Source organism: Giraffa tippelskirchi, chromosome 3 (assembly GCF_054371585.1).
Source record: "Giraffa tippelskirchi isolate mGirTip1 chromosome 3, T2T-mGirTip1v1.2.pri, whole genome shotgun sequence".
NCBI classification, from domain to species: domain Eukaryota; kingdom Metazoa; phylum Chordata; class Mammalia; order Artiodactyla; family Giraffidae; genus Giraffa; species Giraffa tippelskirchi.
The window spans coordinates 120,677,971-120,693,999 of NC_137277.1; the positions used below are offsets into that span (position 1 = coordinate 120,677,971).

At 39.8% G+C, this 16,029-nt stretch overlaps 1 protein-coding gene across 6 annotated transcripts in view; it reads right to left on the reverse strand.

Moving 5' to 3' along the window:
- THSD7B (thrombospondin type 1 domain containing 7B) overlaps window positions 1–16,029 on the reverse strand; it is a 1,641,422-nt gene that overhangs the window by 544,704 nt on the left and 1,080,689 nt on the right. For all 6 annotated transcript variants that reach the window (XR_014079260.1, XM_081579094.1, XM_081579097.1 and 3 more), the window contains 2 exons: window positions 15,529–15,684; window positions 3,902–4,099 (listed from right to left, as the gene is read on the reverse strand). Coding sequence is in view for 5 of the 6 variants with exons in the window: in XM_081579094.1 (XP_081435220.1) it covers window positions 3,902–4,099; window positions 15,529–15,684 (354 nt within the window). In the remaining variant the exon portion in view is untranslated. The remainder of the gene's footprint in view (window positions 1–3,901; window positions 4,100–15,528; window positions 15,685–16,029) is intronic.

Genomic DNA, 16,029 nt, shown 5'->3' on the forward strand with positions numbered 1-16,029 from the left:
ACAAATTTTAGGGATAAAATTTAGCTACTTCGTAGTTTCAGTATAGTATAGATATTTTCAAATCCCCAAGCTAATGGTAGGAATGAACTTCTGAGGGAAAGAGAAACATGTCTTTTTAGTGAGAGGAGTTATGCTGAACAAGGCACTGTCAAGAGTCCTACAGAATCCTGATCACAGCTATGAGAAAATCTCTCGGCTCCACAACCTGAATGGGTTGCCCACTTCTGCAAGGATACTGAATCCTTTTGGTATAAGGGATACCTGGAGTGAGTCAATGTGGACAAGTCTTAAAATAAAGAACAAAGCAAGTAACCTTTGCAAATGACAGCAAGTCTCAAGTCTAATTAGATCTGAGTTTAATTTTTAATAAAAAATTATTTTCTTTGGTCTCATCCATTTACCTATGAATAAATTCTGAAATAAAAGCCTATGAAACAAGAGACTCAGAGTAATGAAAAATCTCAATTATTAAAAGAAAAAAAAAACCACAGGAGATTCATTTAATAGATCTCAACCCTTTTTTCTCTCTAAGCCTTTAAATGAATGTCAAGAGTTCTGTCAACTTCTGTAACTATGTAAAGGCTATGACAATACGCGTGTGTCTGTCACTCAGTTGTGTCCGACTCTTTGTAACCCCATGGACTGTAGCCCGCCAGGCTCCTCTGTCCATGGAATTTTCCAGGCAAGAATAGTGGAGTGGGTAGTCATTTCCTTCTTCAGGTGATCTTCCTGACCCAGGGATCAAACCCAGGTCTCCCGCATTGCAGGCAGATTGCTTACCATCTGAGTAACCAGGGAAGTCCTTATGGCAATATGTGGAGAGTCAAACAGGAGCACTTCTCTGGCAAATCTGGGTCATCAATCATCTAGAATCTCACAAATGCTGAACTTCAAAAAGTGCAACCAGATCACGTTTTCAATTTCTCACTAGATGAAAGACTACTTCAGCCACGTGGAGGCCAGTGTATTTTTGTAACCGTGACTGTGGTTGTTGCCCCATAAATGATGAAGGAGCCATCCAGGTACGTAAAAACTACAAAGACTTCATGAAACTTATCTGAATAAGTAGTAATTCCTACTTCTCCCATAGAAACTGTGAGTGTAAGCTCATGCTGAAAATTAGTTATTTCACAGGAATAAGCAATAGAACTCTAGACCTGCTGTAAAATGGTAAAGTTGATAGCTCTGTCAAAAATGTTTTGCCCTCAACTCCAAGGTGTACATGTATGTGTATGTGCAGGAGGGGGTGGTTTCCCCACACCACATCAAGCAAATTGTCCAGTCCAGCTGGTTTACCATTCAACTTATTTCTGATACTGCCTATCTGCAGGTAGCATCAGAGTCCACAGGTAAAGGGCTCACTCCCTCAAGACCGCCCTTCACTTGAGACACCAATCTCAAGTCCAGGTTACCTGTGCTTCTCACCAAACTGACTATAAATCAGAAGTTCCCACAACCCCCGCCTCCAGTTTGAGTAATTTGTTAGAGTAGCTCATAGAACTCAGAAAATCCACTTGCTTACCAGATAACCATTTTATTATAACAGGATAAAACTCAGGAACAATGAGGTGGATAAGATGCACAGGGCAAGGTATGGGAAAGGGCAAAGAGCCTCCATTTGCTGCTCTTCCCAAATATCTATGCATTCATCAATCTGGGAGCTCTCTGAACCATGTCCTTTGGATTTTTATGGACGTTTCATTACACAGGCATGATTGATTAACTCATTAGCCATTAGTGTTTGATTCAACCTCCAGCCCCTCCCCTTTCCCCAGATATCACTGGATGGGGTTGAAAGTTCTAATCCTCTATTCATGGTTGCCTGGGGCAACCAGATCTCACCTTTAGGTACTTTTTGAAAGTCACCTCATTAATATAAATCCAGTAGTGGTAGAAATGGGCTTGATGTGAATAACTAGATATGAATTTAAACTTTATGGATGTGATTTCAGGAACTGAGGACCACTGGCCAAATATTATAACAAAAGCTGCTCCCATTGCTCTTACTGCTCAGGAAATGCCAATGATTTTAGAAGCTGTGTGCTAGAATAGGGACGGAAACCAGATAGATATTTTCAATTATAAACCAGAATCTCATACTGTGCAATACTGTAGAAGGGGCAGTATACATTGTGACAGGAGTCTGCAGCCCTGTGGACATTGTATGACAGCTGCGTAAAATCTTCAAAACCTGCTATGACAAAGCTGGACAGTCATCTGTCACTGGGTCTCAATCAAACAAATGATCTTGTTTCCACAGCTAGAGGTTGGGAAGATGAACTAGTATGGTTATTCTAATCTTCATTATTATTTCCATTTTACTAGTATAAAAGAATGCTGTTTGCACAAATCCCCTAGGACAGAAAACAATAAGTGTGCATTACAAATGAAATAAGCTCACAGCTTATTTTGAATGGTTATTTGCCAGGCACTTCACTTATCACTTTCATATAAGTAATTTAACTTACAATCTGAGAGTGAGAGGTCGGTTTTTATTATCCCTACTTTCCAGCTGAAGGAAAAGATGTCTCCACAGTTAAATAAGTTTTCTGAGACCATCTACCAGAACAGTAGCAGACTGGAAATTCCAACCTGTCTGACTCTAGAGCTCAGGTTTTAAACACCTGTGCTACTCTTTTTGAATTCACAAACTGATCTTAGGTTCCGCTGTTAATAATTCACATGTATGTCACCACAATTCAAAAATCGCTTGGTAATATTAGAATCTACTGTTAAACTACTTAGTCAAAAAGGACTATAGCTAGTACAATCTGCTGTGGCTCTCTATTTAATTAAACAACTACCTGGCTTCATGAGGTAATCAATTGCATCAGTTGATAAATGTTTATTTGTATAATTATGGCAGTGATTGAAAAAAGGAAGGATGTATGGAGGGAGAGAAGGAGGGGGAAATGAGAAGGAAGAAGAACAGAAAGAAGGAGGTGATGGAGAGAAGGAGGGAATGAGAGAGAGAGAAGAGGCAAGAGGAAGGAAGGGAAGAGGAAATATTAATACACTGCTGAATGCCAACCTTGTGTGAATGCTAATATCCATTATGAATCCACTTTGTAATTTCCTTCTGTTCTGTGGATCTTTTCACTCCATAAGTCAAAATATTTCACTCCACACACCATGAGCATTATAAATTTTGACTACTCATGACAGGACTGATTAATAGACATACTCAATACTATTCCAGGAGACCGAATTTTTTTTAATACTAAGATAAAGGTTTTAAATGTCACTTTTCTCATTTCCATGTGACTTATGTATTTGCTAAATCACCCTTCATTGCACAAAACCATTGTACCAGAATTTTGGTGATGAAGGAAAGACACCACTGTTAATAGTTTTGTTAATCTTGACAACTTATGTTTTAACACAGTTCTTTAGAATTGTTAACTTTATGTCTCAAACTGATTCTAATCTAATGCTATATAACTGAAAAGATGCAGCTTTGTACTATTTTTTTCCTTTTAATTTGGAGGGGGCTTCAGCCCTGCAATTTACAAGGTGGTATTTGTTAATAATGATAACATATAAAAAGCATGTTACATAATAACATCAATAAACACAAATAAATCTTGTTTTGTATTAATGAGTTGGAGGCTCTCCAGACAATTTTTGTATTGTGCATGTCTTAATAAACTAAGAACTCCAGAGACCTCTCTGAGTTCTCTGTACTGCATTTAGGTATAATCAGCGTTCTTCTGTCACAGAGCACACAGCTCTATATTAAGTCAAAGCAGCTTTCTCTGCAGGAATATGTCACTGTCATCAACTCAAACATGAATATTCAAAACTAGAAAAGACTGTTTCTTTCCTTGTGGAAGATGATCTGAGAGTGGTGATGTGTTATTTGGCAGATATTACTCAATCTCCATGTTTCTTTGCATCATACCTTTGTCATTCTGGCAGACAGCCTTGAGGATGCGATGTCCGGGGCCACACTTGCCATGGTCAGGGATACAGATCCCTTCCGACGTCAGCCACTGATAACACACAGGATCCTCACAAGGAACAGATTCCACCAAGTGAGGGCAATGGCCTGTAGGCCCCGTTGATTCCATGAGGACATGGCGTTGTCTCATTCTAAAACCTAAAACAAGAAAGAACAAAAGGTTCTGAGGATTCCATCCTGATCTAGCAAAGGAAAAGAAGCAACAGCTGGGAAATTGATGAAACTTTTACTTATACATCGATAGCTCAAGAGAAGAGAAGCTAAAGGCAAGGAGAAAAGGAAAGATATACCCATCTGAATGCAGTTTCAAAGAATAGTAAGGAGAGATAAGAAATCCTTTCTCCATGATCAATGCAAAGAAATAGAGGAAAACAATAGAATGGGAAAGACTGGAGATCTCTTCAAGAAAATTAGAGATACCAAGGGAACATTTCACGCAAAGATGGGCACAATAAATGACAGAAATGGTATGGACCTAACAGAAGCAGAAGATATTAAGAAGAGCTGGCAAGAATACACAGATGAACTATACAAAAAAGATCTTCATGACCCAGATAACCACAATGGTGTGATCACTCATCGAGAGCCTGACATCCTGGAATGCGAAGACAAGTGGACCTTTAGAAGCATCACTATGAACAAAGCTAGAGGTGATGAAACTCCAGTTGAGCTATTTAAAATCCTAACAGATGATGCTATGAAAGTGTTGCACTCAATATGCCAGCAAATTTGGACAACTCAGCAGTGGCCACAGGACTGGAAAAGGTCAGTTTTCATTCCAATCCCAAAGAAAGGCAATGCCAAAGAATGCTCAAACGACCACACAATTATACTCATCTCACATGCTAGCAAAGTAATGCTCAAAATTCTCCAAGCCAGGCTTCAACAGTATGTGAACCGAGAACTTCCCGATATTCAAGCTGGATTTAGAAAAGGCAGAGGAACCAGAGATCAAATTGCCAACATCTGCTGGATCATAGAAAAAGCAAGAGAGTTTCAGGAAAACTTCTGCTTTATTGACTACGCCAAAGCCTTTGACTGTGTGGATCAAAACAAACTGTTGAACACTCTTAAAGAGATGGGAATACCAGACCACCTGACTTGCCTCCTGAGAAATCTGTATGCAGGTCAAGAAGCAACAGTTAGAAATGGACATGGAAAAACAGACTGGTTCCAAATTGGGAAAAGAACACATCAATGCTTTATATTGTCAACCTGCTTATTCACCTTATATGCAGAGTACATGACGCGAAATGCTGAACTGGATGAAGCACGAGCTGAAATCAAGATTGCCAGAAGAAATATTAATAACCTCAGATATGAAGATGATACCACCCTTATGGCAGAAAGCAAAAAGGACCTGAAGAACCTCTTGAAGACAGTGAAAGAGAGTGAGAAAGCTGGCATAAAACTCAACATTCAAAAACCTAAGATCATGGCATTCAGTCCCATCACCTCATTGCAAATAGATGGGGAAACAATGGAAACAGAAACAGTGACAGATTTTATTTTCTTGGACTCCAAAATCACTGCAGATGGTGACTACAGCCATGAAATTAAATGGCACTTGCTCCTTGGAGGAAAAGCTATGACCAACCTAGACAGCATATTAAAAAGCAGAGACCTTACTTTGCCAACAAAGGTCTCTCTGGTCAAAGCTATAGTTTTTCCAGTAGTCATGTAAGGATGTGAGAGTTGGACCATAAAGAAAGCTGAACACCAAAGAATTGATGCTTTTGAACTGTGGCATTGGAGAAGACTGTTGAGAGTCCTTTGGACTGCAGGGAGATCAAATAAGTCAATCCTAAAGGAAATTGGTCCTGAATATTCATTGGAATGGAGTCACTGACTCAATGGACATGAGTCTGAGCAAGCTTCAAGAGTTGGTGATGGACTTGGAAGCCTGGCGTGCTGCAGTCTATGGGATCACAAAGAGTCAGACAAGACTGAGCGACTGAACTTAACTGATTTATTGGAAGGACTGATGTTGAAGCCCCAATACTTTGGCCACCTGATGCAAAGAACTGACTCATTGGAAAAGATCCTGATGTTGGGTAAGAATGAAGGCAGGAAGAGAAAGGGACAACAGAGAATGAGATGGTTGGATAGCATCACCAACTCAACAGACATGAGTTTGAGCAAGCTCCAGGAGTTAGTGATGGAGAGGGAAGCCTGGCATGCTGCAGTCCATGGGGTCACAAAAAGTTGGACATGAATAATCGACTGAACTGACTGAAAGATCAAAACTATGTATTCTTTTCATGTGTTCTACTTTATGGGAAATTGGGAGATAAGGGGAAGAATGAAAGACAAAAGGGAAAAGAACTAGAGCAGGAAATCTGTCTTCCAAGAGTTTACAGTCTAGGAGTTGAAGAGGCCAGGCATAATCAAATGTACTAATAAGTAGCATATGTTCAATGGTATCAGGAAACCAGTACAAATAAATGAAGACTCACAGACTCCTGATACCTGGGTGGGGAAGATCCACTGGAGAAGGAAGTGACAACCCACTCCAGTATTCTTGCCTGGGAAATCCTATGGACAAAGGAGCCAGGCAGGCTATAGTCCATAGGGTCATAAAAGAGTTGGACATGATTTAGTGACTAAACAACAACAATAGAGAAATAGCCTGAACATAGATAAACTGCATGTTCTTTTGCTGTTGTTTTTCACATTCTTATTAGTCTGTATGAAGGTGAAATACATCTACATTTTGACACATTCCTTGTCACTGTTTCAGGCCTTGAGAGTTCCCTGTATCATTCTCTTGAGATTTCCAGGTCAGCCTGCCCTGTGAAGGCAGGACTATTTTGGACTGCATGCCCCAGCTTGGCTAGACATAGGTCCCTGGACAATCACTCAGTTTTTCAAAAATGTTTTGTGGAACTAGGGACCAAAGCTATGCCATAATAAGGATGTGAATGGACCTTCCAAGCTATAAGCCTACAGAGTCACAAACTCATCAGATACAAATGGAAGGATATGGGTCAACCACAAGACTGTAGGGAGTGGTGAGGTCTGTGGTAAAATGGAGGACATGTGCTGAATTTAAAGTGTATGGATATCATTCAGGCTCCACTGACAGTTACCACAAGAAAATGTGAACACTCTGTTGTCAAATCTTCTGATTCTAAGAAGCCAGAAATCCAAGCTATGTTCAGTTTTTATACAAAATCTATTTTTAAATGATGGAAACAAATTTATGTTTTTAAAAGCCACATAAGTCTTAAAATGTGACAGAGAACAAGATGCAACCCTTTTGTCTTTGAGTTTTCCATTTTTGGCCTTCAGGATATATCACTTCTAAAAGTTAGGCCTGGGACTTCCCTGGTGGTCCATTGGCTAAGACTCCACAATTCCAATGCAAGGGGCCCAGGTTCCATCAGTGGTCAGGGAACTGGAAGTAGATCCCACATGCTGCAACTAAAGAGGGCTTCCCAGGTAAAGAATCCACCTACCAATATAGGAGAAACAAGAGACATGGGTTCAATCCCTGGGTCGGGAAGATCCCCTGGAGAAGGAAGTGGCAATCCACTTCAGTATTCTTGCCTGAAAAGTCCTGTGGACAGAAGAGCCTGGTGGGCTACAATCCATGAGGTTGCAGTGAGTCCAACACGATTTAGTGATTGAACTCTCACGCACACGTCAACCGAAAGATCCCATGTGCTGCAACTAAATATCCAGTGTGCCACAACAAAGAGCAAAGATGCCACGTGCTGCAACTAAGACTGGCACAAGCCAATAAATACATAAATACATCTCTTTTTTAATAAAAAGAGCTAGGCTTACCTCCCATGGATCTCATATTTTACTGTCCATCCTTTCATTCTCCAAATTAAATCAACAGATTTAATTCCTCTTTCAAAAAAAATGAAACCCAATCTTATTACATAATAGCATCTTGAGATGTGATTATTCAATTATTCCTTGGGATAGGTAAAGATATAAAAAGATAGATAGGTAGGCAGATAGACTTAGCTAGGAAGACAGAACGCCTGAGAACACTGAACTTACAGCCGAAGACTGTGATACCCCACAACCCTTCCCGCAAGAGAAGGGGAGAAAGACAAGTTCGAGTGCATGAGCAGTAACTAAGCCAGCTGTACATCTATCAGTTTGCCAGGGCTGTGTCTATTTTCCCACAAGAAAGGATAAAAAGCTCAAGGTGTAGCTGGCAAAAGACCGGCTCCTCTAAAGGAGTCAAGGAGGGTGGAACAAATGGACACATGTTTTTAGGCCACAAGAGGGAGCCGAGCTCCCTTAGAATATTGCAGGGATGGGTAAGTGCTTTAGAGACACAGTCCTAAGGGCTTTATTTGTTTTCTTTGTCTAGGGCTAACCCATGAGCCCCCTTTAAAAGAGATTCTTAGACTCTTACTTTGTGGAATGGCCACCTGTGGGGAGACATCATTCAGTCAATCAGAGACCAGATCCTCCAGGCACGGACAGTATTAAGGTCAGAGGTAATCAAAGCAGTAGTTGGCTTCTACCACACTTCAGACCTCCAAGTCTGTGCCATTAATTAGTCAAAATAAAACCTGCAGAAGACTTCAGCTCCCTTCCCAGGCCACTTTGAGAAAAGCGGCAGGAAATATACAGGACTGAACTCTACTTGATGGACATCAACCTACAATGACCTCTGAACCCTCACTGCTACACAACTTGGATGACCTTTGTTCTTTCATGTAAGACCCACACACTGTTTATTTATTGTCTTATGTCTGTGCTTGTTTTAAGTTTATATCTGAGCAGGACACAGCCTGGATCTCCATGATTTATGATGTTTGACAACCAGCTCAGAAACTTAGCCATCTTTACAGAGGGAGGCTGGCTGTCCTATTACCTAGAGCTCAACGCCATTGAGGGCCAGGTGCAGTTTTCCTCTATAAATCAAGTTGCATCCATCTCACCATAAATCTATAGATTATATCTCCCCAGTCAATAAATTCTTTCACTTTTTCATTTGTGTTGCCCTTGTCCTGACTCTAACTAGGATCACATAAAAGCACAAACTCAGCATAAAACAAAAACCTTGGATTCTCTTGTTAGCACTTAACTTTAATCACACATTGGTGTTCATGGCTGCAAGAGATGTCAGGCTTCCCCTGGGAACTTCTGTTCTGAAAGATACACAACTGCCAAGTCCATGGTGGCTGGGGCCAGCCAACCACTTACCTTCATTTACTGAATTTCATACTAATCACAGAGTATCGCTCAATATACATTAATTGCCGTATGTAGATCAGAGTAATATGCTGTGGGAAGTCACAGGAGAAACAGAAAACATAAATCCACTCTTCACAGAGCATACAGTCCAAGAAGACAAAGAGCACATATGTTAACTAAGCATCTTCCCTATACCAAGCCACGTTAGTTCTATTACTCAAAATTAATGAATCCCCTAAACTATGTCATTAGTTACTATTCTCATTTACACATGTAAAAATTAAGACTAGATGATACCTTATTACTTCTCCTATGGCACATTGCTGATTAAATGGATATGTATGAAGGATAAATTAGGCTAGGATTAACATATACATACTACTGTATATAAAACAGATAATCAACAAGGACTTACTGTATAGCATAGGGAACTATACTCAATATTTTGCAATTATTATATACCTATAAAGGAAGAGAATCTGAAGAATATATACATGCACACATATATATATATATACTTAACTGTATATATATGTATTTATGTAAAGCTGTGCTATATACCTGAAACTAGCACAATACAGTAAATCAACTATACTTCAATAAAAAAAATGGATATGTATGAAATCCAGTTGAGGTCTTCTTGACCTGTGACCTCTTTACAAGAAAAAATTCAATTTAGCACTTTATGATGTGTTCTAGCCCCACTTAAAACAGTGAATATGAAAGTTACCAGGGATCATTTCCTTAAAATAAAGTTGCATGGATTAGATAGCTGAATTTTAGGTGCTGGGTAGCAAGAAAGAGTTCTAATAATTACTTTCTGACCAGAGCTTCAGTTCACCCTTAATGAAACTAATATTTGAGGATTTATTTTCCCTTTGGGCCCAAGGATTTAATATGTAATCTACTATTTTAGTGCATATTCTACTGAGGAAAATTGGAAAAGAGTGATTTGTGAGATGGGGCAAGAAAACGAAAGAAGCACAAATGGTAGAAGATAGGTCAATGTTTTTTTTAATTGAAGCCATAGAAAAATTATAGGAGGCTCTGGAGGATCAATCCAGTTGTAAGCACCTATATCTTCACATGCTAGTAGCCCAACAATGTCCATGCGAACTTCTATGAAACCACCATGGCCAACACTTGTCCCCCTGCTAACTCCACCAGGACAGGCTTGAAGCAATACCCAGCAGGCTGACCAAAGATGAAATACGGAAGTCTATTCTCTCAGCATTCCATTTGCTCCTGAACTCTGCAGCCCTGGACATTGGGGAACAACTCTGAGTCAAAGAACCTGAGCAGATTGAATATTTGATTCCAGCTCTTATCAGCTACCATTTCTGCAAGTGTTGCATTTTATAGTATCATTATAAGTTGACACTCTGTTACGAATACAGAAAATAAGAAGCCAAAGATCATGAGCATGAGAACCCTCAATGTTCAGAATGAGAAATAGGCATAGCCCCCTACAAGCTCCAACACACACAAACATGGAAAAAAGGAAAAAGAAAAAAATATATATCTTACACATAATCTGTGAAAAAGCAAAATTATTCCACAGACTTCTGATAATGGTGGAACTTTCTAGGAGGCACAGATGGAAATGGAAACTTTTTCTATCATTTTACATAAGATCTAAAACATGTCAGCATTTCCCTACTTTAGCATATTATCTAAACTGATTTGTTTGAGAGCATAAAAGACTGTATTCATAAAGATGGTCACAGGTCCTGTTCCACAGTGTCTTTTCCTATGGGGATTTTTAGACTATTAGATGCCAGTCAATCCTAAAGAAAATCAACCCTGAATATTCATTGGAAAGACTGATCCTGAAGCTCCAACACTTTGGCCACCTCATGCGAAGACCTAACTCATTGGAAAAGACCCTGATGCTAGGAAAGACTGAAAAGGCAAAAGGAGAAGCGGGCAGCAGAGGATGAAATGGTTGGATGGTATCACCGATTCAATGGACATGAATTTGGGTAAACTTTGGGAGGAGCCTGGTGTCTTGCAGTCTACAGAGTCACAAAGAGTCACACATGACTTAGTGACTGAAAAACAACAAGGTGTTATAATAGGGCTGGGGGGTAAGGAATACTTTAGAATTCTCTGAAGATCAGAATCCTATCTCATAAGCATTCCCTACTGTAAGACCATATCAAGAAGCCTCCATCAAATTCCTCTTTACAAAAACTTCTGTACACAAGGTTGCCTTTCTAGAACATGTCTGTAAAAGGACAAGGATGTCATATAACTATATGTCTATGTATCAAAAATAATTTTTAAAAATGCATTATACCTATGGAGTTCACCCATCGGCAAGTTTTTCAGGTTATTTCTCTTTCATTTATCTCTAATTATAACTCTCTGGGAGAATATCAAAGATAAAGCAATGAATGATAAAACCTGATCCAATTTAAATTCCTCTGAAAGTCATTCTAGCCTCACTTGACAAGCACTGGCCTGCAAAGCACTGTTCCCCTTGTCTGCCTGTCACAGAGCTGATGGAAAGCTTGAAGGCTGTGTACAATGGCAGGTTTTCTAATGTACTCTGAACAGCTGACAGCCACAAACCTCAGATGATTCCTGATTGAAGAATGTCTGCCTAAGAACAACAGCCACATGAAGATAATTTCTATAATAACTAATTTATTCTATTAGATAATAAATCATTTCCTGCTTTCCCATCCTTTACTACTTTTTTTTTTTTTAATGTGAACACAGGAAACAAACCAAAGCAATAACACGTGATTGGAAAAAAGACAAGTGAGAAGAAAAAGCCATAACCTCCAACATTACACATTTATGTCTTGCACTGGTGGGTTTGGTTTGTTTTTTCTCCTCAAATCCTCCACCATCCACACAAAAAAAGGGGTATAAAATATCTAGGAAAGTATGACTATCCCAGATTTCTCTGAGGAGGTTCACTGCATTTCTTTGGGGTAGGCAATTCAAATATGAATCTAAGCAGTTCAGTTTACATCCTAGAGTTATGTCATGTTTAATGCATTAGCTCTGTATTCCAGCCTCTGTGGAATTCTCAACTACATTTAGTGTGTGCCTATCGAACACTGTGGCAGAAACCATGGCAGGACCACGGGACATGCTGAGATTGAGAGGATCCGAGAACTCATGCTCACGATGACTTGGTAGAAATAACAAGATAACTTAGCCTTATCATAACACGCTTGGATTCCTTTTAGGCAGAGGATCATTTCCCTGGAGGGAAAACTCTATTTGTTATTCTTCCCAAGAGGGATGATAGGCAGGTGGTCCTGGAAGGTTTCAGCAAGATCTTAAAAATCAAAATTATCTCTGCTCTGGTGAAACATTTATGAAAGAGCACACTCTGAGACCCGAATAACAATCACCGAGGCTTATACTCTCTCCTGGCTATGATTACTTAGTTCCTAGGGCAGGTCACTTAGCCTCAGTAATCCTCATCAACTCCAACATGCCTCCATACTCTGCAGGTGGCTGATGACACTACTATCTTCAGGTAAGAAGCTTTTCTGTCTCTGTGCTTACCTTCAGTCCCAAAGGCTGAGCTTTTCTTTGAAAAATATATTGACGAAGGCAAGAAACACACATCCCAGTTACCTGGTGCTCTCAAGCTGTTCTTGGAACATCCTCCACTTATCATACAACTGCAATCTACTTTTTCTCTCTCTCTAAAGATGACACACTGCAGCCAAACTGAATCCCATGCCTCATGCCATATCTCCTTCATCAGCACAGTGATTCATACCCATAGCCAGTGGTTCCCACTGGCCAATGTGGTACCCGTGGGCAGGGGGCTTCTCTGCTAAGCTCAGTGTTGGATTTCTGTCTTGATCCAAACTTCTTTAGACTTACGAGAAAAATCTCTAAGGAAACCAGTGTTAGAAGAAACACTGGACTAAGCATGTTAGCCCTGGCTTGGCCATTATTAAGTCACTACAGGACTTAGGATAATTTCTTTACTTCTGTACACTCTGGTCTTGGCATTTTAGGAAATGTTGGATCCTTGCTGAGCCTAAATGCTGACACAAAGCTGGGAAGTATGAAAGTTGCCTAGGATGACCAAAATAAAATACCATAAACTGAATAACATAAAACAACATCAATTTGCCTGACAGTTCTGGAGACTAGAAGCCCCAAATCCAGGTGTCAGTAGAGCCATGCTCCCTCTGAAGGGAAGGACTGAAGCCATGCTCCAGGGAAAGACTGTTTTCACACCTCTCTCCTAGCTTCTAGTAATTACCAGCATTCCTTGGCTGGTACAACAGGCCTGACTCTAATGTCTGTCTCTGTCTTCATGTGGCCTTCTCTTTGCATCTTCAGTGTCTTTTTATCTTTACAAGACACTCCCCTCTGAGTGTAGTTGTGTGTCCAGATTTTCCTCTTTGTATAAGGATATCAGTCATTAGAATAGGGCCTACCCTAATTACTTCTCCAATAACCCTATTTCTAAATAAGGGCACGTTCACATATCCCAGGGGTTGGTACTGAACATATCTTTCTGGAGAACACAATTTAACCACAACAGGTGATGCCCGGTGAACAGTGCACCACAGTGCCTTTGTCAGAGTTGACTTATACAAGAGAGGGATAGAAGCCAATGCTGAAGATGTCTGGCATAAAAACTTCTTGGGCAAATGGGGTGAATGAAAGAAAGAGCTGGAATATTTTGAGTTCCCCAGATGAGTTCCATGGACCTGTTTTGAGTTATATGGAAGAGGAAAACTGAAGTAAAGGTTGAAAGTGTGGTTTTTCACAAAGGGTTTTATGAAAATTTGGCTCAAGTGACCAAAATAGCGACATAGAATTGGAAAAAGAAGTATTTTCTGAGTTGTTACAGAGACTCTATGGGCCAGAACAAAGGGCAGAAAGCAGTTAATAAACATCTGTTAAGTTTGACCTCTGCATTGGCTCTACCTTCTTGCAGTATCAGGACCTCAAATTCCCTTAAGGGAGTTGTCCCTCCCCTACTCTGTCTGTGAAACTTGGATGGAGTTATCCCTGCAGTGGTGCTCAGGACCTGGGTAGGTCAGTCCTACATCCTGCAGTCAGAGTATTTGGGTCAGAAAGGAGCAAATGACACAAAGCAGCCAATGAGATTCAACTCCAGGACTCTTCCTGAAATTATTAAGGAAAATACTTCTTTCTATTTTACTATCTAAAATAAAAATTTCCTTACGTGTGTGTGTGTGGTGAGTATTTTTGAGATTTACTCACTTAGGAATGTAAGTACATATGGTAGACCATACTGGGCATTAGATCCTCAAATAGTACTTATCTTATAACTGGAAGTTTGTACCCTTTAATCAATATCTCCCCATTTCCCTAGATATGCCCATGTGTGCCTGTCAGCCCTCTGGGGAGTGCTGAAACGTGGGTTTTCAAATGGACACAGAATTAAGCCGATGACACCAGTCTTGTAGCATCATGCACTTGGCCACATGAGTCTTTTTTGCATAAGAAAACTGGAGGAATTAGTGCTTAACACACTAGTGCTAAGCACAAGCAAACTTGTAGAATGCCCTTGGATCTCATTTCTCTTACTAAAGGTAATATTTCTTTCTAGCACTGCCATTGAAGAGAGCATGATATCAATACAAACTGAAAGGTCAATAAAAGATGTCACCAAAGATGAACGTTTGAAGATGCAGATGTGTATACAACAGCAAACAAAAGAAAACAAGATTGCCAAGACCTACACATTTAAACAAGGACACAAAGTTTGAAGATTTCATTTAAGCTTGAGGACAACATCAAAAAAGGAAACAACAATAAGTGCCCTTCATGAAAATTTGAACCATAACGTCAAGTTGAGTATGTGATTCAGCCTTTGGAAATCTAAAAATAAAAAATATATACAAAAGAGTTGCTCCTTGATGTGATTACAGAAACCATGTCTAATTTCTGCAGTATAAACATTACACGTTAAAAACATTACATTATGGTTAGCAAATATCTGCTTTGGTCCAAAATATCCATAAGACATTTTGTGCAAGGCAAAAGGTCCTTGAAATTTATTCCCATCCAAACCTAGGCAGCATGGACCAAGTATGCTGATGGATGTTTTGGACTGGAGAAACTATCAAGGACATTTTGGTGTGAACTAAATGTCTTCTAGGTGTTTTGGTCAGCACCAAATGTCTCGCAGAGTTAAATTACATCATTTTTGCATAATAATCACTTTATCAGCTATAAGCCTAATTAAAAGGTCAACTAAAGTGGGATACTGTGCTCCAAAGAAGTATCACCAGTGTCTCCTTAATAACTGAATGTTGTCAGAGCTAGTTATCTACATTTTGTAGACAAATATTGTCCTAAGCAAACTTAAGGAGCTTTTCAGCTACCAGAATAAATCTGTGTGCACTGAAAGGAAATGAAGCACATATAAACAAGGCACTCACCTTTTCTCCCCTGAGGATCACGGCAGTTTTCATGGACACACAGGCCCCAGGCCGACCAGGAAGACATTATACAGTCTGTAGAGCAAGGGATATTGCAGAGCTGAGAGGCCGAAGGGGCAGGTCCCAAACATAATGTCTTTGCCACAGGTCTAGAGACTGCATGGATGAGAAAAGAACGGCCTGAGTCACATTCTCTGAACATCCCTAGAATTTTTCCTGTCTTTATTTGTGTACCTGCCTTGCTCACATCAGCTTTGTGGTTAAACAGTTTATATGCAAACAAAATATCAACATTCTTCCAATATGTGCTACTTAGCTCTACATTATTAGCTTTTGAGGTGAGGAAAGGCAGGAAAAGACAGTGACAAAAGGCATGCATTTGAGTTTTCTGTTTGACAGAGTATTCCCTGGGAATCCAAGAGAGGACAAGAAATTCAGGTACAAATTATCCAGAGTTATGAATTTTTAAAAAATTAAGAGGCTCTGTGAAGCTTCAAGATG